Below are 26211 nucleotides of genomic sequence, written 5' to 3' on the forward strand. Positions count from 1 at the left end.
TTTAATTTGAGCAATTCCTTTCAAATCACTTACAGCCAGGACTGTGATCCTAAGGAAAACGTATGACATACACTACTTTTATCTATTGTTATCTTAATTGTTTAACCATGTAATCCATTATGCTTATGACATGTATTACTATAATGCATAGGCACTCAAGTCATTACATTAACCATCTTGTGCTAGGGGCTATACAAACATAGAACAAAGACTCTTCTTTGCTAATATTTTTCTTTCATAAAATCATGAATCTTTGGTGTAATTTGATTACTGTTTATAGTATACAGTAATTCCTCATTTACACTATAGATGCGTTTCTGAAAATGTTCGTGCTAAGTGAAAACGTGCTATGCGGGGTCAATTTTTCCCTTAAAAATAATGGAAAAGGTGGGGGTTGCGTTTTAGGTGGTGGTGGCAAAATCAGTTTTTTGTTGGTGCTGTCATCAACGTCAACATTAGATAACTAGCAACACAAGTCACCATGGTATATTAAAACACAAAGATAAGTGAGTGAGCAGAGGAGCGCTGTGACCGTGTGTATTCATCCGCTCATGCGTATTACCACTGTTTTCACCAACTTATACTGCTGCATGAAGTAGTCTGCCACTTGATTATTTTTGTGTTATTTCGGGGATAGTCATGTTATTCGACAAAGTTCCCTAAAAAAAATTGTGCTATTGAGAAAATGTGTTAAGCAGGCAATTACTGTAACTGGTTGTGAAAGTGAGTGTGGTGGTAGAGGTGTATGAAAAGTTACAGTTTAGTCTTCATTCCCAGATTTTGAAATGGAACTCTTTCTCAATATCCAAAAATCTTTTTCTTTTTCCCCTTCTTTTTTTACTACTGAAAAAAGTCAGAAGAAATGGGAGAGATGAAAATTGATTGAACTGAAAAAGCAGCTTAGTTCTTGTTCCCTAATCTGGGGGAGGGGCGGGGTGGAGAAAGGGGGGAGGTGATTAGCCCTCCCAATATTTTTATGAACATTTCTAATTTTTAAAGGCCATGTTTAGTGTGAAGATATTTTCATATGGAAAATTTAAACTAACATCCAGTAAAATTAGAGCAATAAAGACGGTAGGACCAATCTTTCGTTGGACCAACTTCTGTTAGATATGGGAAACAAGATTTTAAGCTACATAGAGCTTTTCTTCGGCAGTCTGTGTAGTTCCAAAACTAGTCTCTGTCTTCCACCCATGTGTCTCATATTCTCATACAGCAACCGCATTGCAAACATGCAGTAAAGCGACTAACAACTATGCATCTGACTGCCAAACTTCCATGTGTTAATGATCTGGTTAGATGCAGTGATGCCAGCAAGATTGCTATGGATTACCCTGGAGGAAATCCATTTTTGACAACAGGCACACCAGCAATCAAGGATTAAGAAGATTTAATAGCTTAATTCATTTGTGATGATTGAAGGTTTCTTTAGTACACTAGTATTGCATATCAGTGGCAGGACCTCTGGACTAGATACTGCCCGTAGATGGTATTTTAAATTCTTACTTTTTTACAGCTTTAAAAGTGAATAGAGTACCCACTCCTGGAACTGGGATGATTTCAGTCTTTTGAAGGGATGTTTAAAAAAAATCATAAATATTGCATGTTCCTTTGCACAAAATACAAGGATGGGTCTTTGAAATTGGGAAAATTAGCTTTGAAATCATACCACTTTGTAAAATGTTTCTAAAAGGTGTAAAACTACTGTTTGAATGAGGTAGCCTACATTTCTCAGTTAAATACCCCGAATAAAGGAGGATGGTGATTTAGTTATAGTAACTTTTCTATACCTTTTCTATTTTGTAGTGGATCAGATGTTCTGGGAAGTTATGCAGCTGAGAAAAGAGATGTCACTGGCAAAACTTGGATATTACAAGGAAGAACTCTAATTCTTTACACTCTGGTGCATGTGTGACTTTCAGTATAGATAATTCTAAACTGGCTGAAATTTTTTGTCACTTAATATTTATTTCCTACAAGTGGGTCCAAGATTTTCTCCTTTTTGCAAATTGCACTAAAAAGTACTGTGATTGTTTTAAATTCTCCTATGCTGTGTATGCTTAGATACAATACTTTAGTTGAACCAAAATGTGGCAAGTACTTGTTATTGTAATTTACAGTTGAGAACAAAACCTCTGATTAAATAAATGTTGGATTGAAGATGTTTTATTGTCTGTTTGTTACGATGCAGAATGCTGTGTGAACCCCTTCACAATAGTCACTCTAAACTCTGTAACAGCATAGCATTGACCCATTTAAAAAAATTGGTTTGAAGTACAGTGAACCCTCGCTACTTCGCGGTTCGACTATCGCGGATTCACGACTTCGCGGACTTTTTTCATTACATTATGTATATACGTGAATCCGCGATGGTCGAACCGCGAAGTAGCGGTTACCAAAACTTTAAAAAGCCTCCCGGGAAGCCGGCGGGGGGGCATCCCAGGCGCGCCTGGGCTGCTCCCCCGCCGGAGCCCCTCCGCGGCTTTCAAAGCCTCCGGGGAAGCCGGCGGGGGGGCATCCCAGGCGCGCCTGGGCTGCTCCCCCGCCGGAGCCCCTCCGCGGCTTTCAAAGCCTCCGGGGAAGCCGGCGGGGGGGCATCCCAGGCGCGCCTGGGCTGCTCCCCCGCCGGAGCCCCTCCGCGGCTTTCAAAGCCTCCGGGGAAGCCGGCGGGGGGGCATCCCAGGCGCGCCTGGGCTGCTCCCCCGCCGGAGCCCCTCCGCGGCTTTCAAAGCCTCCGGGGAAGCCGGCGGGGGGGCATCCCAGGCGCGCCTGGGCTGCTCCCCCGCCGGAGCCCCTCCGCGGCTTTCAAAGCCTCCGGGGAAGCCGGCGGGGGGGCATCCCAGGCGCGCCTGGGCTGCTCCCCCGCCGGAGCCCCTCCGCGGCTTTCAAAGCCTCCGGGGAAGCCGGCGGGGGAGCAGCCCAGGCGCGCCTGGGATGCCCCCCCGCCGGCTTCCCCGGAGGCTTTGAAAGCCGCGGAGGGGCTCCGGCGGGGGAGCAGCCCAGGCGCGCCTGGGATGCCCCCCCCGCCGGCTTCCCCCGAGGCTTTGAGGATCCTACTTCTACTTCGCGGATTTTCATCTATCGCGGTCGGGTTTGGAACCTATCTACCGCGATAAACGAGGGTTCACTGTACACCTCAGAATTTTATTAACAGGCAAGATTAAGTATCTTAGACACTGCTAATGGTCACCTTAGTGCAGAATCTAGATGCTTGATCATCAGCACAGCAGGAAATATCTAGGAAGGTTTGGGGTTCTCAAATACTTTGCTATCTCCCTACTTTCCTCATTTATAGATTTGTTGAGTTTAAGGCCAGAAAGGATCATCTAGTCTGACCTATGTATAGCAGACCCTTACATTTCATCCAGTGACTCTTCACTGAGCCAAGTCACGTGTTGATTAAATCCCAACTTGTATTTTTGCTAAAGCAAATCTCACAGAAAGGCATCCAGTCTTGATATGAAGATGTAAGAGATTATGCTTTCTCTCCTAAAGAGACTTCTTAATACCCACTATTTATTCCTTGAGAAGGTACTTGGACACTAATCTAGTCAGTTCTCAATCTTCATTTTGATAAACTAAACAGATTGAGATTTCAGGTTCCCACATAAAGCATTTATTCCGGTCTTCACATCATTTTTGTGCTTCTCTTCTAAACCCTCCTCTAAGCTTTTCACCTCCTTTTATAAATATGGACACCAGAACTTTATGCAGTATTCTAGGATCTGTCTTCCCCAAGCTGAATATACAAAGGTAAAATCAACGCTCTTCTTCTCATTCCCCCCTGTTTATACATCTAAGGATCACATTAGTCCCTTTTACCACAGCATTGCACTTGGGCTCTCGCGTTGAATTACTTGTTCTTAAGACTAGTTGATATGGAAAAACAATTGTAATGGGTAGTATTCTAATGTGATGTATGTTCAGGTAGCTCACCTTTAAACCTTGGTGCTCCACACTACTGTGCTCAGAGACAATGCTATGGTTTTCAGTGTTAGAACACGGCTGCTATTTCTAATCTTGCCCTAATCCAAGGTGAGCAACCTTTTTGGCATCAGAGGCCGCTGACCCACAGAAAATCCAGTCGGGGGGCCACACACAAATGAGAAGCCAAAACAAACCCTCACTGATGACCCTAAATGAGAATTAGAAAAACACTACCCACATTCCCCTTGCACACTAGGCCATAGGCATGCACAGGGTGGGCCGGGTGTGCCTAGGCACACCCTAATACAGAGGCGGACTGGCCCGGTGAGACGGAGCCACCGAGCTCCGCACCCCTGCACCAGAGCCGGTAGGGGTGCCGGCAAGGAGGCCAGCAAGTTGACCCCGGCTGGGGAAGGTACCAGGCCGAGGGAAGGGAAGCCGTCAATCCAGGCGGCAGCATCGGGAGGAGCCGGGGCTGCGCAGGAGGTGGCATCACGTGCAGTGCGCTGGAGGGGGCAGTGCCACACTGGCGTGGCATTGCAGCTCCATTTTTTAAAATGGCCAAGCCGCGGATTGTGGAAGAAGACGCGCGGGGGAGCACAGCCTGGCTAGAGGCAGAATGGTGGCTGGGCCGGGGCTGTAAACGCCAAGCGGCCCAGCTCTGGGTCTGGTACGTTGTCTGGAGCCTGAGCTGTGGGGACTTCTGGGGTCCGATCGCAGCAGACTCCAGCCCTGCAAATTGGAAGGCAGAAGGTAGGTGAGGAGGGGAGGGGATGGGGGAAAGATAGGGAGAAGGGGTGGGAGAGGAAGGGGCTTGTGCTGATGGGAGGGGGGCAGGTCAGGAAAGAAAGGGGAAGGCACCAAGGGATAGGGTGGAGGAGAGACAAATGCGGGGGGAGGGTGGTAAGTGGAGACAATGAGGAAAAGGGCAGGAGCCAGGAGGGGAGGTGTCAGTGGAAGGGGGGACAGGGTGATGCCTGGAGAGGGTAGGGGCATTGGGGGCTAGAGCGGGGGGGGGGGGGTGCTGGGAGAAGGCTTGAAAGAAGGGGTGGGCATGAGAGGTGGGGATGGAGCAAGGCATGTGTGAGGGCATAGGGACATGAGGGGAACGGGGGCAAAGGGTGGTGAGGGGGTGGGCATCAGGGGAAAAGAGGGCAAAGGGGGCAGGGGCAGTGAGGGAAGGGGGAGGCACCAGGAGAATGCAGGAGTAAGGGAAGGTGCAGGTGCCAGGGGATTCTAGGGGTGAAGCAGAAGGGCAGACACCTGCAAGGGAGGGACCAGCACCAGAGGGGAGAGGCAGGGCAGGTGTGTAGAGGGAGGTGTTGAGAGGGGATGAGGAGGGGTAGCTCACGTGATCAGAATGGGGCTACTGGAGCAGTGGGCACAGGAGGGAGAGAAGGGCTGGTGGAGGGGGGCAGGTCTCAGGAAGGCTGAGGGCAGTGAGAAGGGGAGGAGTCAGGACAGCAGAGGAGGGTGAGGGGTTGGGGGCAGCAGGCACCAGGGGAGCTGATGGAGGAAGGGGAGGAGACATGGCAGCAGAGGGAAAAAGTAGACATAAGATATTCATTAATAATGGGTGCCACAGTGGAACATCCAAACAAGCCACATGAACTCAGTACTGGTGCACAACACAAAATTCATTCTGCTCATGGGAGGAAACTTAGAGGGAACACTTCCCCCAGCCTCTCCGCCCTGAGTTAATGTCTCACACATTGGGTTAATGCAATTGCAGGATAGTTGCACGTTGGGGGTTTGGTGGTGGCCAAACTAATCCCAGTTTGTGGTAGGATGGTGGGAAAAGTCCTTGGGGGAGGGGGGTGTCACGTGACACCTTTTACTTCTGGTCATGTGTCCATCTTGCCTTGAGAGTGTTGCCTTCAGAGGCGTGGCTAATGGGGGGTAGTCAGGGGTGTGGCTAATGTGGGTCAAAGAGTACATTTTAAAAAAATTCTTTGGGTGCACAACCTAATGAAATGTGCTGCGCACGCCTATGCACTAGGCTAGTACATTTTGTGTATTCCAGCCCAGTGGAGGGGTGGCAGGGGGACTAGAGTGCCAGCATGGTCTCCCCAATGCTTGGGGCAGAGCCCTGAGCCTTGGGGGCTGGATCCAGGCAAGCCAGGGGACGCAGCCATGGCAAATGCATTCTGTTTGCATTTATCTGTTTTAGTCTTCTATATTATATTAAGAGCATCCAATCAGTAATTTTTTATACACCAGTTTCTGTCAACTGCTATTGAACATTCAATCACTTCTGCATGCCTTCCTGGATGGAAAACTAAGATTAATCAGTTAATTGCTGTTGATCTCCTCACATGTAGAACTGCTTGCAAAGGGAAACTGAAGAAAGATGATCATGGCTACTTAAGAAAAATGTTTCGTTGCTCAAGTGGCACTTTGCCTGCTCTAGAGGCAGACCAGCTGATCAGGATATATGAAACAGAGCCAGAAGTGCGTAACAGATTTCTCACACAAGCACTTTGGGGGGGGGGGGGGGAACAACTAGCTTGTCTTTGATCCTGACAGCAGCTTTTCTTTACAGATATCATTATTGATTTATCCACCAATAGTCTTATCAAATTAAAATGTAGAGACAAAAGTACACTGTTGATCTAATAATAATTTTTACCAAAGATTCCAAACAAACATAATTTCCAGGTTATGTCTTTGAACCACTAAGTTTATTTTTGCAAAAAGGTAGATGCCTCACTTCTTTTTTACAGTAGTAAATGGAATGAGCTGCAAGATTTAATGGAACAAATGTGTGTAATGTCACCGGGTGACAAGCCCAGCTCCCCCACCCCCAGAGGCAGGGCACAGAGCCTCTTAGGTCCCATCTGGGTTGCTTCACCATGTAATTGTTACCATCCCCAGGCCAGTAGCAGCACCTGGCAGCTGGACTCTTGCCCCACTGACAAATCAGCAGTCCAAGTGTAGTGTCCCCTTTGGGAAGCTAATGGAGATGGGTCAAGGGGGCCTGAGCCCTCCCTCTCCATCAGGTCCAGCCCAGGGCCCAGTCAGTGGTGGGCATGTCTCACCACTAGCTCAGCAGAGAGTCTGCCTGAAACATGCTGAGCTCTTGGCGAGTCCAATTTCCCACCCTGGGCTACTTCCTACCCTGTTCAGGATTGCCAGCATCTTCCCCACCTGTGTCCTCCAAGCTGGGCCCTTCCCTGACTGGTCTCTGCTGGCTGGTCTCTGCCATGGCATCCAACTGCTGTTCCTGCTTCAGAGCTCTGGTGGCAGCTCCTTCCCCTGCGGTGGTCAGCTTTGACTGAGCTGCTCCCCTGGCTTTTATAAGGGTCTTCCAGTTGGTGCATATCCAGTGGGGCTGTGGGGGTAGGGCTCTCTTGGCCATATAGGCCTGGTTAACTCTTGCTGGCCCAGTGCAGGGTTGGTGTATCCCATCACAAACACACAGTATGTTAGAAACGTCCATTTCTCCCCAGTAAAACTCTGTTGCCTGCAGTGTATTCTTTGAAACAATTGTGTGAAAGGATTTTTTTATATCCTACCATTAATTCAATGGATTCCACTGTAGAAAGCTGAATTTTGGCATCCAGGGTCAAAAGGTTAATAATCTGTTAAAGCAATATAGTCTAAAGGTGTATTTCATTTACCTGCTATTTTCAGTGGAAAATGACAATATATTTATGGTTCTCTTTCTCGATAATACGCATAAATGCTTGCTAAAGATCTTAAATTACTTCTTATTTTGAGCATTTGAAAGATTAAACTTCTCTGTGGTTAAAATCAAACCATTTTCAGAGTTACTTTTTCTGTAACTGAATGATACCTGATAATGCTCTACAATTTACGAATTGATTATAATGCTCATCCCAGCAGAGAAGTTGGTTTGGTATCTGGCACAGAATTAAACATGCTGAAGGTCACATGATGTCTGCATCAGAGCTGGGAGCTGACCTAAGATCTCCTGAATCCAGTGCATTACCATCAGTCCACCTTCCTTCATTTGAAATGAAAACACTATATACGCTCCAAGTAGTTTTCTATTTGTCCTTAGGGTGAGATGGAGAAATCTGTCATATCCACAAATGGGGGGTACCTCCAAGAAGCATTTGACTTGGAATATCGAGGTTTGAATGCAAACTCAATAATCCTGCAAGAAGACTAGATGTGGAGAAGTCAACATCACTGTAGAAGCAACAATTGTTTAATTGCTATTATGTACTCCCTTTACATCCAGTCACAGAGCTGCATAGTGTCTCCTAAGAGGTTGGTCTCTTAACCATAAAATGTATAATATAACAGCTGCTTAGAGAGGAAATAGATTTTAAGGGACTGAAGGGAAATTACAAGAGAATAGCAAATCAGTCTTAAAGGTGGTGATTTATTAAGACCAGAATAACAGCCATGGTCACTGCCTCTTGGAGCAGAGCCCACAGTATAAAGCTTTGTAATCCCTGACTGCAAAAAAAATCCCTCTCTTCCCCTTCCTCTCCTCCCCCCTCTCTGGCAAAGAAAACCTGCATGATAAACTTTGAGATAGAAAAAAGCAATATCTCTCTGTGCCTTAATTTCATGACTGTTAAATAGGATTGCTACCCAAAGGCATATTTTGAGGTTAAATTCATATGTATGGAACACTCGAGTATAATGCAGGGATCCGCAAAAAACCCCTAGATAATGCACAATTCTAGTAATTAGTGGTGTTTTTCTGTTATATTTAATCATCCACATCAATTTTCATCTATAGTACTTACTCATTTACACACAGTATACCAGTGTGGAAGGCCAAATACAAGATAAGTAATTTTTATTGCCTTCTTGTTTGCGCATGTGTGGCTATGGGCCTTACTTGGGGGCAAAGGTTCTTAAAACAAGGAAGATGATAGACATATTTTACAGTTTTCCACATGAAGTAAGAAAAATATGCCTTCTACAATTTTCCTCCTAAAATCTTGTCAAGTTCTTCCCTATATGTGGTAGAAGCTTTGAGTCCATTGCTTGGCATTAGTTTTGAAAGAATCCTCCTCCGTGGAGCAAAGGCAATCAGTTGGTTGAGAACATGATGACATGAAAATGAACGTATTCAAAAATACATCAGCTGGAAAAGAGAGGACGGTGCAACTGTTTCATAATCTGATGTTCCTAAGCTTGTGAAGAGAAAAATAACTTCTACTTTTGCCATGGATGTGGTGGGAGAAAATGAGGCCCTGCAGCAGTTCTTTGAAGGTAAGAGTATAGTTCCTAAAGCGACTAAACGATTTTAGAAAGTGAAACTATTGCCGATGGCATGTGTGTCTTAAGGCATACTTAGTATTTTTTAATGTGAATTTTTAGTTTGGGTAAAAAATACATGGAAATGGTAAATACTCTGGTATTTACACAGTAGTTCCAAGGAACAGAATGCAAGAGTAAATGAGGGCTAAGACATAAGAGCCCTGGAAGGATTCCTTTATGCTCTCCTTTGTACAGCAGAGATAGGAATAAAGGAAACCATAATTCCCAGGAGTTCCCAGTGATGAATGACAGGGAGGAAAGTACCAGGGATTGGCTGGGTCTCCTAGTACATCTCCAGAGCTCTTTTAAGAAAATTCCCAGGATATGGCAATGTCATGGAGCTTGAGAACCGTTCCTCCCTATCAGAGTGAGAGTCTAACCCTGCTCAGCTATTGAAGCTGACAGAACACCATTTTCTTGGTGTTTTTATTCCTCTCAAAGGCTGCAATCTGATCTTCAACTCTGTCTAATTTTCCTTCTGTAAAAATGTCTTGCCAGATTTCATGCTGATCTCATCATCAGCCAGACGCCACCATAGTCTCCACTGTTTGTCTTCTTTACCACCATTAATATGTTTTTAATAGGTACATTTACATTTGGCCATATCTCAGAACAAAGACCTTAGGTCATACTTATAGGATGGGGGACTCTGAAGAAAGATGCTAAACATGAACTCCTGGTGCAATGCTGTGGCCAAAAGGCCTAGCGTGATTCTGGGATGCATTAAATGGGAATCTCGAAAGGGTGTAGAGAGACATTTATGCCTCTCTCTGATTGGCAGTGGTGAGACTGCGCCTGTATGCTCTGTCTGGTTCTGGTGCCCACAATTCAAAAGGGATGTTGGTAAGTGGGGAGAATATAGAGAAGACCCACAAAAATGATTAGAGAATTAGAAAATATATCTTATAGGGATAGTGTCAAAGAGCTCCATTGATATAGCTTAACAAAGAGTACTTGTATGGGGAACAAATATTTAGCAATGGACTCTTCAGTCTAGCAGAGTAAAGGTATGACATGATCCAATGACTAGGCAAATTCAGAATGGAAATAGGGTATAAATTTTTAACAGTGAGGGTAGTTAACCAGTGGAACAAAGGGTTAGTTGGACCTGGCACTCAACGACAAATCTGAAGTCCAAGCTGTGTTCTGGTTTGCACATCATCATCTGCAGTAAAGATTCTGCAGTTGGAACTTGGTTAGGAATTCTTGAGAAGAGTCCAACTTCTTATTCCACAGTTGTATTAGCTTCTCACTGAGTTAAAAAGTAGTACTGTGATATACTGGGGCATAATCCAGACCAGGCAGGGATTGTGTCACCTCTGTCCTGAATCTGTGGGTGCTTTTCAATCCCTTGCTGTTGTACCTCTCTCACAATATGCTCACAAACAGACTTTCCACATGCAAGCCACACCAATGTCTGCATGTAACTACAGCCTGCCAACCACATCCTGGCTCTTACCATTCTTGGTTATACTTCAGGGTGACCCCCACATAATCACAGTCTCAGGTCTTCCTCAAGAAATGTATGTCTTGTGCTGCCCAGCCCTCTTCTGCACGGTACAAATGTATTACGTCTGTTATTCCTAAGGGAATAATATTGTCTTATTAGTATTACCCAGACACTTCAGTTTAAACCCACTGAATTCAATAAAACAGGGAAACAACTTTATTAACTGCAGAGAGAGATTTTAAATGAGTATAAGTAATGAGGCGTATAAAAATCAGAAACAGTTACAAGAAATACAAAGAGAAAATGCTTATTAGCATCTGGAATCATAGATTCACAGAACACTAGAACTGGAAGGGACCTCGAGAGGTCATTGAGTCCAGTCCCCTGCCCTCACAGCAGGACCAAGCACTGTCTAGATCAGGCATGTCCAAAGTCCGGCCCGCGGGCCAAATGCGGCCCGCGGTCGGATTTAATACGGCCCCCCGCTTCTCCCGGCTCCCCGGTGCTTTTTTAACTGGCGCGCTCAGCGCGCCGCTTCGGGCCGCCGCCGCCGCGGTCCCAAACCCTGCCCCTGCACTCCGCTTTGGGGCTGAGAGTGCAGGGACAGCCCCCGCTTCCTCCCCCTCTCCTGGCTCCCCGGAGCTCCTCTGACTGGCGCCGCTTCCGGCCGCGCCGCCGCCGTCCATGGCAGCCGCTGCGGTCCTAAAGCCCTCCATGTAGGGCACGTCCGCAGCCCCGCTCCCCCACTTGGCTACGGGTTCGCCCTGCCCCCGGGCCGCCGTGAGGCCAGCGTGCCCTGCGCTCTCCGACCGCCTCTGACCCTGCAAGCCCTCTACCTTGGGGCTGAGAGTGCAGGGACGGACTCCGCAGCTGCTGAGATCAGGGACGGACTCCGCAGCTGCTCAAGCTCAGTATCTGTGATTGGCCCTGCGCACTGTCAGCTTCCTGGCGGGCTCAGGCATGTGGAGCTGCGAACATTAGAGACTTCGCCACAAACGGGCTCAGGCACGTGGAGCTCATCATTAGAGACTTCGCCACAAACAGCCACAAAGGCAAGAGAATTCTTGTTGGGCAGTGTATTAGTGCAGTGTATTACTTGGGCAGTGTATTAAACCTCTGGCACTGCGCTCACATGATCCCTTCCCCTTCTGGTCAATTTAAAAAAATGGCGACTGTAAATAAGAGAAGGAAAGTTGACAGTGAGGGGCCGCTGCTTCCAGGACAGGTGGAAAGTGGAATATTTCTTCACTGAAATAGAGAATCACTGTGTTTGTCTGATATGCCAAGAGACTGTGGCTGTTTATAAGGAATTTAATGTCAAGAGACACTACCAGTTGAAACATAGCACATACGACAAGCTTACAGGGCACGACCGCAGTGAAAAGTTGAAGCAACTTGAAGCTGTTTTAATGTCACAACAGAAATTTTTCATAAGAGCCCGTGAGTCAAATGAAAATGCCAGAAGGGCGAGCTATGAGGTGGCAACGTTAATTGCTAAAAATTGCAAATCTTTTGCTGAGGGTGACTTTATCAAAGAATGCGTTATGAAAATGGTTGAGAATATCTGTCCCGAGAAGAAGCAAGAGTTTTCCAACATTTGCCTGGCTCGTAACACTGTAGCACGGAGAATTGAAGAGATTTCATCAGATATTAAGAGACAGTTGACATCCAAAGGAGTGGATTTTGACTTCTTTTCAATAGCCTGTGATGAAAGCACGGACCTATCTGACACAGCTCAGTTGCTGATTTTTATGAGAGGGGTGGACGATGAAATGAATGTGACTGAAGAGCTACTTGACCTCCAGAGCCTTTCGGACCAAACAAGAGGAAAAGATTTATTTGTTTCTGTTAGTTCCGCCATAGATGACATGAAACTGCCTTGGAACAAAGTTACTGGGATTATTACTGATGGGGCACCTGCCATGGTTGGTGAACGAAGTGGATTATCAACCCTAATCTGTAACAAGGTGATCGAAGAAGGAGGCAAAGCTATTAAACTCCATTGTATCATTCATCAACAAGTTCTCTGTGCTAAACATCTCAAATATGATCATGTTATGAAACCGGTGCTAAAGACTATTAATTTTATTCTCTCTAAAGCCCTGTGCCACCGCCAGTTTAAACAGTTTCTACTGGACATCCAGGCTGAATACGAAGATGTTTTATATCACAACGATGTAAGATGGCTCAGTCGGGGGTCTGCACTGCAGCGTTTCTACTCTCTCAGAAAGGAAATCGGAGAATTCTTGGAAACAAAGGGACAACCAATGCGAGAACTATCTGATCCTATTTGGCTGGCTGATTTGGGGTTTCTAGTTGACATAACAAAGCATCTGAATGTACTGAACACGAGTCTTCAGGGGAAAGATGCAGCGGTGAACCAGCTTTATTCACACCTCAAAGCCTTTGGGACAAAGCTGCAACTTTTCATAAGGCAGTTGTCACAAACACAGCCCAATACCATACATTTTTCAGCGTTGCAGGAAATAATGAACAGTTTTCCACAGGACAATATCAGTGCGCAAACGAGCAGGTATGCAGCAGACATTGCATCTCTGGCTGGGGAGTTTAAACGGCGCTTTCAGGACTTTGCAGCTATTGAAAAGGAGATCAGCCTTTTCTCCTCTCCATTCTCTGTTGACCCCGAGGATGCTCCAGATCAGCTGCAGCTCGAGCTCATTGAGCTGCATTGTGACAGCGAGTTACGCAGTCGTCACCAACAGCTCTCTCTTGTGAACTTTTACCGCCAACTGGATAAGAGCCAGTTTCAAGAGATTCGAACATTGGCTAAGAAAATGCTGAGCTTGTTTGGCTCAACATATATGTGTGAGAAGACATTCTCTGCTATGAACTTTAACAAGAACTGCGTGAGGACAAGACTAAGTGACTCTCACCTGCGTGACATTTTGCGCATCAAAACCACTGCCTTTGAACCAGACCTAGCCTATGTACTGCAGTCCAGATCTCAGTTTCACCCTTCACATTAGTGTAGGCAAGTTTTTTTTTTTCAATTGAGATGAATACATTGTAAAATCTCAGTTAATGTCAGTTGGTCTAAATCAGTTATAAATATATTTGGACACAACATGTATAGTTGGTGTTATGTCGTTTGCCGTTTGCAATAAACTTTGCATAAAATAGTTAATTTGCATTTAATTTTAATGGTTCAAAGAATGTCAGGCAAAATGGTCGGCCCTCACGCATGTTCACTTCATCAAATCTGGCCCTCTTTGAAAAAAGTTTGGACACCCCTGGTCTAGATCATCCCTGATGGGTGTCTGTCTAACCTAGGCAATTTATTCTAGTGTTTAACCACCCTGACAGAAAGTTTTTCCTAATGTCCAGCCTAAACCTCCCTGCTGCAATTTAAGCCCATTGCTTCTGGCCCTATCCTCAGAGGCCCAAGAGAACAATTTTTCTCACTCCTCCTTATAACACCCTTTTAGATACTTGAAAACCGCTATTATGTCCCCTCTCAGTTTTCTCTTTTCTAAACTAAACAAGCCCAATTCTTTCAGTCTTCCCTCATAGCTCATGTTTTCTAGTCCTTTAATCATTTTCTTGCTCTTCTCTGGACCTTTTCCAATTTCTCCACATCTTTCTTGAAATGTGGTGCCCAGAACTGGACACAATACTCCAATTGAGGCCTAATCAGCGCAGAGTAGACGTGACTTCTCATGTCTTGCTCACAACACTCCTGTTAATGCATCCCAGAATCATGTTTGCTTTTTTTTTTTTTTTTTTTTTTTGCACCACTGTCACACTGTTGACTCATGTTTAACTTGTGGTCCACTATGACCCCTAAATCCTTTTCTTCAGTTCCTCTTCCTAGACAGTCTTTTCCTATTCTGAATGTGTGAAACTGATTGTTCCTTCCCAAGTGGAGCACTTTGCATTTGTCCTTATTAAACTTCATCCTATTTACCTCAGACCATTTCTCTAGTTTGTCCAGATCATTTTGAATTTTGACCCTATCCTCCAAAGCACTTGCAACCCTTCCTAGCTTGGTATCATCTGCAAACTTAATAATCATACTCTCTATGCCATCATCTAGATCATTGATGAAGATATTGAACAGAACTGGCCCCAAAACTGGCTCTGCGGGACCCCATTTGTTATGCCCTTCCAGCATGAAAGTAGATGCTTTTTAAGCATCTACTTTAAAAAACGATCTTAGTTGCAAAGCAAACTTTGTCACCACAAACAGTATTGACATACAAATTTTACCAGGGCAATACTAACCAGAAAATTGAGTTTTCAGATGATGCTTTACAAGGCATACTTTGTACAAGGCTTATTACAGTAGCATGTAGGGTGTAAATACCAGGGTGTTTCCGTCAAAGACAAATTTGTTTTTCTCTTTAATGTAGGCAGATATTATTCCAAACACTTATTAAAAGTGTGTGCGTTTCCCATTCTTGGATCTCTTCAGATGAGTGCTATATTTCTAGATTGCTATGAGGGTGGAGTTGCAGACATTTGTAGCACACTTTTGCTAGTTACAAAAAAAAAATCAGTCTTTGCAGGTGGAATAAAGCACAATTTCTACTTGAATGAGAGATTGGAAAATGGAAAAAAAAAACCCACAAAAAAACAAAAACCCAACAACAACAGAAAGATGACTGAGGTAAATATTTTCCTTAAACTGGAAAATCGTATTTGGGATACTTTAGAAAAGGTAGATACCAAATTTGCTCTCTGAGAACAAATCTTGATTGTACAGTAAGTCTGGGAATAGGCACCTTTAAGACCTTGACTGTCATTTTTAAAAGTCCAAGTTAAACCTGTACAATGAAGTAGTTGCAAAAGTTTTTTGTTCTGTGTGTTTACCTTACTTGATTGAAATGCTCATGATTTCCATTGGGTTTTGTTTTTAAAAATTTGACTGTGGTGAAAAGGAATGCTGATCAGACCTCTTCAAACTCTTCCCTATTGTTATCTTTTGTGTTGAGGGCAGTCAAGTTGGGATTCAATAGCAAACAGAGGTAATGCCATTTTGGTAATGGGTGAGTAATTCCTAAATACACACACCATAAATTGTTTTGAGATCTCTAAACATATTAGCAGTGGGAAGTTATGCTGCATGAAGGTGCTGGCAGGTACATAGAAAGAAGCTGTGTAAACTGACATATGCAGATTTGGATGGTGTTTGCAGTTAAATGATGTCCAAAGCTACAAGCAGTGAGTCATCTCAGGCTGAGAAGAGAACAGAGTAGAGCAGAATGGAACTTAAGGACACATAGCCATTTACACATGCAGATGCCTATCAAGTGTTCTCCATGCAGCCTTACTTATAGTGTATTAGAAGATGTACTTGTTGTTGCTTGGATCCTAGGGAGCTGGGAGCCGTGCGGGTGTAGGAGTCTGGATTGGGGGATGAGGAGGGAATCAGGGCAGCAGACTGGAGGTGTGGGGGGTGCAGAATCAGGGGCTCAGGCCAAAGGGCATGGGATGCAGAAGTCAAGGAAGGGATTAGGAGGAGCTCAGGGAAGAGGATGGAGATGGGTGTGGTGAAGCTCAGGATCTGGCTAGTGGCTGCTCTCTGGGACTGGGGCACTTACTGCTCCCGTGGTCATTCTGGAGAATAACTGTCCTTGCTATCATAGCCCTAACATTCTGTTTGATGAGAGACAATTGCATTCCATGCACATTCCATTGTCCTGTACAACCAAACCTTGACCTTGCTTTAAGTTATGATAAGAGGAAACTGCATACCAAATTTGGTGATCCTAGTTCTTACCATTTAGGTAACTCACGGATGGATGGACAAACAGATGAACAAACTCTCTCAAATATATAATAGATTTATTATAAAACTAGAAAGGCCACAAAGTATTTTTTTAAAAGTAAGATTGTTTATCTTTCTGGGGAGTTCCCGCTGACTTTTTCAAAAGTCCTTGTTAATGCTATAGACCTTTTAATCATAAAATCCATTTATAGCCTTTAGTTACTAAGCAACGAAGGACAAAGTACTGAACCTTTTTACTCATTACTAAATTCTATGTGTTAGTGCTCTGATCTTGTAAAGAAAATATCAGCAAGACAACATCTAGCATCAGATTTCTAATATTTTGTTCTGTTCTAAGAAGTTAAACCAATTAAAAGGAAAGCAGATTTTATGTGTTTCAAAGGGTTTCAAATCCAGTTTGACAGCCCAAGTCTGGTAAACAGAACACCTCACTTCTAAACTAGTGCTTTGTACTGATCCCAGCAAGCAGATGACTAGGAAATGAAATAGTCTTCTAGACCTTAATTTATAGGATGCAAAATATAGACCTACATCTACCTGCTTTACATTTGTTTCATTGAATAATGCACACAACCTTTGGTTCTCAAACTGTGATGTGAGGAAAACGTCTCACGTCTACAGCTGCTTTGTCACCTCTCATTACCTCTTGCATGCTGTCCACTACTTCCTCCATTTCCCATCCCTTCTCTTATACTGGGGCTAGATTTGCACATGAAAATGTAGCCCACCTAAGGAGGGTTTTATCTGAAAGGAGGGGGAATGTGGTGGTCTTTTGTACACATGAGAAAGCAGGTATTTTCATGTGCCGCAGTCTGGAGTATTAGGGTTTGGGGTAGCCGTGATCTGAATTTCAAGCTTCCTTTGTTTTGAATTGAAGGGCAAGATGTGCATGGAGCTCTGGAGAATGCGATGGTGGATACAAGTATGTTGGAAGAATTCCTTGGCAGTGACTTGGAATTTGGAGCACTGTAAGTATTAGCAATAGAACAGAACTAGTTAGCACATTTCCTGGGTTATGTTATCATGACATTACTACTGTCTGAACACAGGAATCACGCCTCAAGTTCCATTCCACATCTGTGTTCTGCAGAAAGTAATTTGATCAGACAGAAGCCCTGATCCTTCCTGGAAGCTATGTGGCTTGAAGAAAGAGTTAGGAGATGGCAATTGAAACATGATTTTCTAATAAGATCCAGTAGGTTTAAAAGAGCGGGAGGTTTATTTACAAATTTCACATTAGTTATTGTGGTCAGTTTAAAGATATCAAACCTATTACTCTTTGTTGATTAAAATCTACCTCTTTCATCCTCGTGTCCCTTTAATAATTAAGAAACGAAGCACTTATCTCCGTTTAAAAAAAAGTATAAATTACAGTGATATACCATCAAACAGGGCATAATCGAGGACAACTTACTATGAACCACAAATCCATCAGACCATAAAACACAGATAATTCATTCTAACTTCCAGATGACTATCATTAAATACAAAAGATTATTGTTCAAAACTGGAAACCTGCCAACACCTGGTGAAAGAATGTGTGGGTATATATGTGTATAAAACCTCACAGCACTTCTCACTCTGGACGTATGCATGCACTGAACTTATTTACAATGGGTTAAGGGAACTATTACTGACCCTTTTTCATTCATGAATTATGAAAAGCTAGATCTCAGTTCACAGGAAAAGAAAAATAAGAATCTAAGCAATGATTTACTTGGATACTTATGGTCTTAGTTTTCAGTATCACTAAGCATATAAAAAGAACCAGATTTCAGATTATTAAACCTCCTTCAAGATGAGGCTTCACTTCTTGTGACAATATTGTCTTGACAGTTAACTTGTTAAATAGAAAAAAACCTACAACACATCTATCACTATTAATTTACAGGATATATAGTACTGTAAACCTGTAGGTAATTGCTGTATAATTATGTAATTCTTAGATACATGCAAAATACCAGATGTATCACAATAAAATGTGTCCTATTTTTGAGGCTTAACTGATTTCAATTGTAATGAAGTATAGTGATATTTTATTATTCGATTAACAGTTAAATAACTATTCATGTCAAAATTATATAACTAAAATTACAATTATCTGTATTGAAGCATAACAAGCAGGAAAAAAAATCTTATGGATAAATCCACATAAAGAACCCTGCTATATTTAAAGTACAGATACAAGAAAATTAATTTTCTTCAAATGAAGATACTCATATTAATAAGAAGGGACAAGTATACATCACTAATACAGCAGATATCATCCGTGGTGTAGTGTATATAAAAACTGGAATTATATTTTAAATGCTATTTAGAAAGAAAGCATATTATGCTGCAGGCACAAACACAGAGTAGAATCTCACTGTGTTGCTATTATATATTTAACTGTGAGTGGTATGGAACACATCTGCATTTCTTTTACACAGTGAAGCTGAAGCAATATGTAGTTTCCCCTACTTCTTCCCAAAGTAAAGGCTAAAAGTGTTTGGGGGTGGGGGGGAGAGGAGGGGATGAATGAAAAGTAAAATGTTGAAATTTTTGTTCTTCAAGTTGCTAATTAGTGGATGTACCAAGTTTTAATTCAAACTTATACTTTACTTTCTTAAAACACAAACAATGGTATTTTTCCAACATGAATCTAGTTTCTTTCTCCTTTCAATGAACATTTATTTTCTTTCTATAGTAGTGTTTAAAATACGTTGTTGGACTTTTATTTGAAATATCTTAATTTAAACTGAAACCAAGAGGGTATCTGAGGCAGTGTTTGAAACCAGGAAATATGCATATAGTGTATTGAAAGGAAGTTGCAGGTTTTTATAGATGTACAGTTCAAATTTTGAGGCAAATCACTTTCCTAAGTTTAGTTTCTCAAAAAACAACATTTAAAATCTTAAACGTAGTTTGAAAAGCTGTAGAAATATATCATTACTCTGAAGAAAACTTTAAACGTTGTTCATACACTAACTTCTTAAAGCCCAGAATGTTGAAATGTACCAGAACATGTATGGAATGGGTTACAAACAAAAGTGAAACTGACTTGTCTTTCACAGAGTGCAATCTAAGACATATAAAATTAAATAGTTTAAATAATAGATTAAACTGTAGTTTAATCATAAAAGTCTTTGCAACGAAGGTAAGGTCATTTTGTGTTTATATTTTTAACTTAACAGCATCCCTTTAAATAATTGTTTTCAGTTTAACCTTGTAGCAGGGCAGCGGGTGTCATACAAGCAAATTGTGCTCGACCCCTCCCCCGCCCAAAAAAATCCTTTGCCATTAGCGTTTTGTTATTAATCTGTCTCATTATAAATCCTAAGCATCAATTCTTCAGGCAGTGTTTCAAATCAGACCTGGAGGCTGAAATTTACAAAAGTGTGTTCTGACTGAATTTCCATTTCCATTTGGGTTTAAATAATTCCAACCTTGAACTGAGGGTTTCTTCCAGTTCTGGACAATTTGTTAATGTCACTACATAGGCAATTCCCTTCCTGGGGCTCCTTTGAAAGTGCCAGCTGGAGTGTATACATGAGGGCTGCCTCTCGGCCAACATCAGGAATTGAATGAAGGTGGGGGTGAGCGGAGAGAGGGCAGGTCTCCAATCACTGCAGTTTGAAGAGCCAACCTCTTAGTGTTGACTACGCCGGGAGTGGACACACAATACACTGACCAGCAGGTTACACATGAAGTTCTTTCTTCCTTTAGTGAGGAGAAACTGGGTTTGTAAGTGAGCTATGAGGCTCTGTCTCACAGAAGAGAGATGGATGGCTTCTTTCCTAAACTCTGAGCCATGTTTTGCACTCTGTTATGTAGCACTCCCTTAAAAATTGTTCTGAACTTGAAATGAAACTAGAAGTAAATCAAATAACATCATCAATAAAATAAAAGTTTGTTACTAATAGGAGACAGTCCACAAACATCTCTGTGGCAACATTTCAAATCACAAAGTTCTGCATGGAACTTACCAGACTTTCTCGGGCCCCTCTACAAACGGCAAGATACAACAGAATTCCCTTCTGCTTATCTATGATGCCTGTCTAATAGGAAATTATACATTCCAGGGCTTTCTCTTTGGCTTCTAGCCAGCATTACTCTCAAGGCTCTGACGTCCTAAATATTTACAATCACTACTGAGTGCATAATTGTTTGTTTCCGTACAGTCATTGTACAACTGTGCTGAACTCATCACTCTAAATGGGAAACCTCATGGGGTTTAAAAGGTGCTTCTCTAAACAGAATTAGAACAAAAATTGATTGACTTATGCTGTGCATTAGTGAGTGTTGGATTTTCCTGTGGAAAGAAAGGTGCATCTAATTATCAGTAAACATATATTTACTGTGAGTTATCCATTGGGTGACATAGCTTTGTGTCCACACAGTAAAAGATACATTTTAATGTAGTGTGATGTCAGAGACCACCTTGCATGTCTATGAGCCTAATGAAAACTTCATCTACAATGTATTTTAGTTGTTCGTTCAGATTTCTAAAAGACAAGAATAGGTTCCAAGACTGCTCTGGGCAGCTACCCCATATATTGAACAAAGAAGTGGGAGTGAGGTTAGTGCATGGAATGAATAGCCGGTCTTAAATGATAAGGCTTTTGTGGTTGTACTTCAACAGGGCTGTGTGCTTCAAAAAAAGTCTACCAATCCTCTGCATTTTGGGAGTTAGCTATAAAAAATTCAGATATTGTTCCCCTCTTAAGGGGTTCCAGACTGAGCTGAAAAAATTCACAGGGATGAAAAATGAGTCAAAATGCACTGCCTGGGGGCACTGAGGAAGCCCAAGTCTTACCTGGAAACCCTTCTGTGAATTCCCCCTTTCCTGGTGAGCTTGCAAGGGCCTAGCTCTAAGTTCTGTTTGAATTAGACCAATGCAAATTCAATCCTTGTCCATTGTGTCCCACCCCCTTCCTCTCCACTATTCCTACCTTGTGTCTCTTGGGCTCCACAGTGCTGAAGTTCTAGAGGCCAAAGCATTAGCCGGAACAATCTGTCTCCAGCTGGCACCTTCTGCTGCTAAAGATACTGACTCTCCCATCCGGAGTCTAGCAAGTGGGGAATTAAAAAGTCTTATAGGCAGAGCAAGCTTTTAAGACAACTGGGTCCACTCGCTCATGTGGTTTGAGGTAAAGATTGGCTTATGGTTATTATACATTTTTTTTCATAGTGAAATGAAATTATCCTTTTCATCTCCAGGCAAAGCCAGTTACCAGAGTCCCCACCAGACTCGGGCTCAGAACCATATTCTCCACCGAAGCTGAAGGGTGGGTTGTGTGAGTTCTAATCTTACTGTACTATTAGCATTCTTCTTATTCTGTTTATGACCAAACTGTTTCATTTGTTGTTCCTGACAGCTTTACATTATGATGCTGCAGGGTCCACTGGACTGCGGCCGTCACTTTCCTTCCCTACAGCAGGGGCTCCCGATACATTTCCTTTTAGATACCCTGAGAGTTTCTCTGACATGAACACCAATGGACATCCCTGCAGTGTTTTCCAAGACTGCTGTCTCAAGACAGATAATGCCATGTCTCCCTGGAATACTTCTACATCCTCCAGCTGTTTGGATTTAAATTATCCGTACCTTCAGCCTCGGATCTCCCATACTTCTGGGTAAGGTATAATTCTATTATGTAGGAAGGAAGAAAGGAAGATACAGAAAGGGAAGGTGGCAGCTGCTCTTAAGAGCGATAGTGATAGAAATGTAGCCGTGTTAGTCTGGGGTAGTTGAAGCAAAATGCAGGACAATGTAGCACTTTAAAGACTAACAAGATGGTTTATTAGATGATGAGCTTTCGTGGGCCAGACCCACTTCCGAATGGAAAGAACCAGGTGTAGAAAAATACCTGTGGGTGCACATTTCTCCACATGGTGGCTCTGTTTAGACATTTATGGGATCGTTATCAGCTATTGTTCTTTAAGCACCATATTTTAAAGATTAAAAATCAGGTTAAAATCAAAAGCAAATCAATTCAATAAAAAAGTTACAAGGTTAGAGAGATTACTAAAGTTAGAGTTACTAAAGAGTAACTGGGATGGTAGAAATATCCATGATATTTTACAACACCCATTTCAAGGGACTTTGTTTTCATGAGTGAGCAGTCTGACATAAGGCATGAGAAAAATAAGTTTCTTTTACTCAAGTGATAAAACAAAATGTTCACTATATATTTCATATAGTTTTCAGCCACCAAAAGGTATTGGGTATTTAATAAAACAAATAGAGGTAAATAGAGATAAAAGGCAAAACCCTTTACCTACAGTGCCTAATCTAAATACCTTGATAGGCAAAGGAAAAAGCTAAACATCTCCCAGGTTGTGGATTGGATCCTATTTTTATTTATAACTCTCTCCCCTACAGCTGTCTGGTAAATAAAAGACCTCAAGGATCTGTATAATAGTAGGTCCTCCAGTCCTGTCCCTTCACCCATGTTGAACTAGACTCCATGCTGCTTAAGAGATGCAAACACCCTACAGGGGTCTCCCCTCCTCACACTGCAACATCACTTTAAATGGCTTTTTCTCTTATCCATGAAGGAAGGAACAGAGTTCATCATGTCTGACTAAACCCATTCAAGAATAAAGCTGGGATTTTAGTACTACTGAGTCAAAATTAATGCTATCTCTATAATATGCTGACTGTGTAAAACTTGCTTTAAAAAAGGTGAATTCCTTAGTCACGTGGAATAAAAAGGATGCTGGTATTTAAGACTCAAAAGCATAAACCATTTCATTCAGTTAAAATATAACAAAACCAGACCTTGAAGTAAAAATCTGTTAGGCTATGTCTAGACTGCAAGCCTCTTTCGAAAGAGGCTCTTTCGAAAGATACTTTCGAAAGAGCCTCTTTCGAAAGAGAGCGTCTAGACTGCACGTTGAACTTTCGAAAAAGCGGCTTGCTTTTTCGAAAGAAAGCATCCAGTGAGTCTGGATGCTCTCTTTCGAAGAAGCCCTATTTACACTGAAGAACGCCTTCTTTCGAAAGAGGAACTTTCGAAAGAAGGCGTTCTTCCTCGTGAAATGAGGTTTACCGCCATCGAAAGAAAAGCCGCGTTCTTTCGATTTAATTTCGAAAGAACGCGGCTGCAGTCTAGACACAGGTGAGGTTTTTTCGAAAAAAGGCTACTCTTTTCGAAAAAACCCCTGAGTCTGGACACAGCCTTAGAAATCAGGCACTTAAGCTTTATAGCCATATAGCTTTAGTTATTCTGTGGAGTAATAATGTACAACGTTATGTTTTAAAGCATTTCCCTGGCATCAGCTAAAAAGAGAAGACACTCACAATTGTTAGAAGATACCATTGATTCTCCAGCATGGACTAACTCCTCTCAGCAGGGTACGTGTTTCATATTGTTGACTGCCAGGATATTTTGACAGTCACGCTAGCGCTGGCTCAGAAAAGATATCAGTATTAAACCTGCTAGGACAGGGCAGGTACCTTCAAACAATTCTCTGGCTTTTCAAAAGGAAGAAACTCTAATATTTCAGGTAACATATCCAGCATTAAGTGTTCACACTGACTGAGTGTACTCTTCAGCCAAAGAGTTCTGCCCTTACATGCATGAGCCTGTGGAACATAGGGAATTTTGTTCTCTGCTGACCTAATTGACACAACCATCTTGGGTCATCTTAACTGTTGATTAATGTTGGGGAAGGAAGAGAACACATTTCAGCTTCTCTAACCATCTGATCTGACAGCTCAGTATCCATATGAAGGTCTGGAAAAAAAAGGTCTTTATTGTTCCCTCCCCCCAATATTAATGTAATTCAAGGTTTTATTAAGAAGAAAATGCTGAGTCTATAATATTCCATATACAGGCAGTCCCCGAGTTACGTCAGTCTGACTTAAGTCGGACCCCTAGTTACGAACCGTGGGGGGGCCCGCTAGTGCAGGGTGCCTCCCCCACTGTTGCCGCCTCCGGCGGTGTGGGGGATGCTTCCCCCCAGCAGACCAGGGAGATGCGGAGCTAGCGCCCCGCCCCCAGCAGACCAGGGAGACGCAGAGCAGCTTTTCTCGCCGACGCCTGGGGTAGAGCAGCTGGGGGGCTTCCGGGTTGGTCCCACAGCACCGAGTTGTGGCGCTACTGAACCAACCCAGCAGCACCCCAGCTGCTCTGTCCCACGCATCCAGATTCAGCCACTGTTGAAACTGATCAGCGGCTGATTCCAGGAAGCCCGGGGCAGAGCAGCTCTGCCTCGGGCTTCCTGTAGTCAGCCGCTGGTCAGTTTCAGCAGCGGCTGACTTGGGAACACCTGGGGCAGAGCAGCTGGGGTGCTGCCGGGTTGGTCCAATAGCGCCGAGGAGTGATGCTGCAGGACCAATCCAGCAGCACCCCAGCTGCTCTGCCCCAGGCGTGTCCGATTCAGCCGCTGCTGGTCAGTTTCAACAGCGGCTGAATCTGGACGCCAGTTCCGACTTACATACAAATTCAACTTAAGAACAAACCTACAGTTCCTATCTTGTACGTAACCCGGGGACTGCCTGTATAACAAAAGGTTGCATGAGACTGAATAGTTAGTTCACAATGAACAATTTATCTGATTAATTAAAGCCTTTTTTTCTGTTGGCATATCGTCAGTGAGAAACTTGTGAACTGTGACACATTGTGTACATTTCCCAGACCTGAAGAAGAGCTCTGGATAGCGTGAAATCTTGTTTCTCTCTCCAACACAAATTTAATCCAATAAAAAATATTGCCTCAGCCTCTTTGTCTTTCTAATATCCTGGGACTGAAATGACTACAACATCTCTACAGAGTGAGAAGCCTGTCACTCCTTCAGACTAACAAGTTATTTGAAAGTATTAGATGGATTTTTGTAGGTTTTTAAAAAATCAAATAGCATATGGATTGTCCAGAAACCTTTCTTTGAGTATCTGTGATTTAAGCTGTGTTGGTAAATTGTGATTGGTTAGATGGGTCACATGGTATTGCCACCGTCCCTCACGGAATGGATAAACGTGCAGTTGGTTATGGATGCTTGCCTCATGAATGTGAAGTGTTGGGGTTTAATAATGGTGATACAGCTTTGAAATTTGCTCTGTGCAAACATTTACATCAGTAAAACTCAGTGGCTTAACATTAGTGGACTGTGAACATGCAAGGGGCTCAAACATGGCAGAAGGAAATTAGTTTAAAAATCAAAATGAGTAACCAGAGAAGTTGTTTGTAGTATTCACATTGCTGTCTGTCAGAAACACAGTTACTGCAGCTAGGGGTTCTGGGCTGCAATTATTTCAACAGTGCTGTACTCAGTCACATCACGCTGCCTCAAGCCATGTAAGGATTCTTAGATTTCTTGCTTACTGTTGTGTAGTGTATTTTCCCACACTGCACTCCATTTGTTTGTCTCCTATATGAAATGCTCCTTCAGCCTTTATGACGTGTAGTATCTCAAGCATCACCACTGACCCTAGCTACTTCAAGCTGTTGTAATCAGTATTGTGGGATGTTTCTCATTATAAAGCATTAAACAGTGTTCAGCCAATCAGGCTCAACATTGCTTTTTTGATTATAGAACTAAATACTTGTTCATTTGGATTGGTGGGTTGTTTTATTTTAAGCTTATTACATGTGGGAGAAGGGAATTGATAATTCTGGTATTTCTTCTTTCTTTGCTAGATCTCATCACAAAATAATTGTTTCAAAAATTAAAGCATTTAGCTGACAAATGATTTTTTTGCCATGTAAAAGGGGAGGGGGGTTGGTAGAGGAATTAAAAAGCAATATTAACTAAGTGGTATCTTGCAGAGCATGACAAGTAAAACAAAAACCAATGCTCTGTGACAATAAAATAAGGCAGGAAATATTTTTGGAATAGCTACAAATGTAGCCAACAT

The 26211-nt window shown here is 42.9% G+C and overlaps 2 protein-coding genes across 3 annotated transcripts in view; both read left to right on the forward strand.

The window, feature by feature from the left end:
- RAB3IP (RAB3A interacting protein) overlaps positions 1 to 2160 on the forward strand; it is a 46658-nt gene extending 44498 nt beyond the window's left edge. For both annotated transcript variants that reach the window (XM_075931704.2, XM_006121571.5), the window contains exon 11: positions 1807 to 2160. In XM_075931704.2, the coding sequence (XP_075787819.1) occupies positions 1807 to 1889 (83 nt within the window). In that variant the 3' untranslated portion in view covers positions 1890 to 2160. The remainder of the gene's footprint in view (positions 1 to 1806) is intronic.
- Positions 2161 to 9077: 6917 nt separating this feature from the next.
- Positions 9078 to 26211, forward strand: part of MYRFL (myelin regulatory factor like) — a 54889-nt gene continuing 37755 nt past the window's right edge. The window contains exons 1-5 of the mRNA XM_006121596.5: positions 9078 to 9123; positions 17248 to 17338; positions 21570 to 21637; positions 21728 to 21986; positions 23618 to 23709. Of these exons, the coding sequence (XP_006121658.4) occupies positions 9078 to 9123; positions 17248 to 17338; positions 21570 to 21637; positions 21728 to 21986; positions 23618 to 23709 (556 nt within the window). The remainder of the gene's footprint in view (positions 9124 to 17247; positions 17339 to 21569; positions 21638 to 21727; positions 21987 to 23617; positions 23710 to 26211) is intronic.

The sequence above is a fragment of the Pelodiscus sinensis genome, chromosome 1 (genome assembly GCF_052426305.1).
Source record: "Pelodiscus sinensis isolate ZL-2025 chromosome 1, ASM5242630v1, whole genome shotgun sequence".
Taxonomy (NCBI): Eukaryota; Metazoa; Chordata; order Testudines; family Trionychidae; genus Pelodiscus; species Pelodiscus sinensis.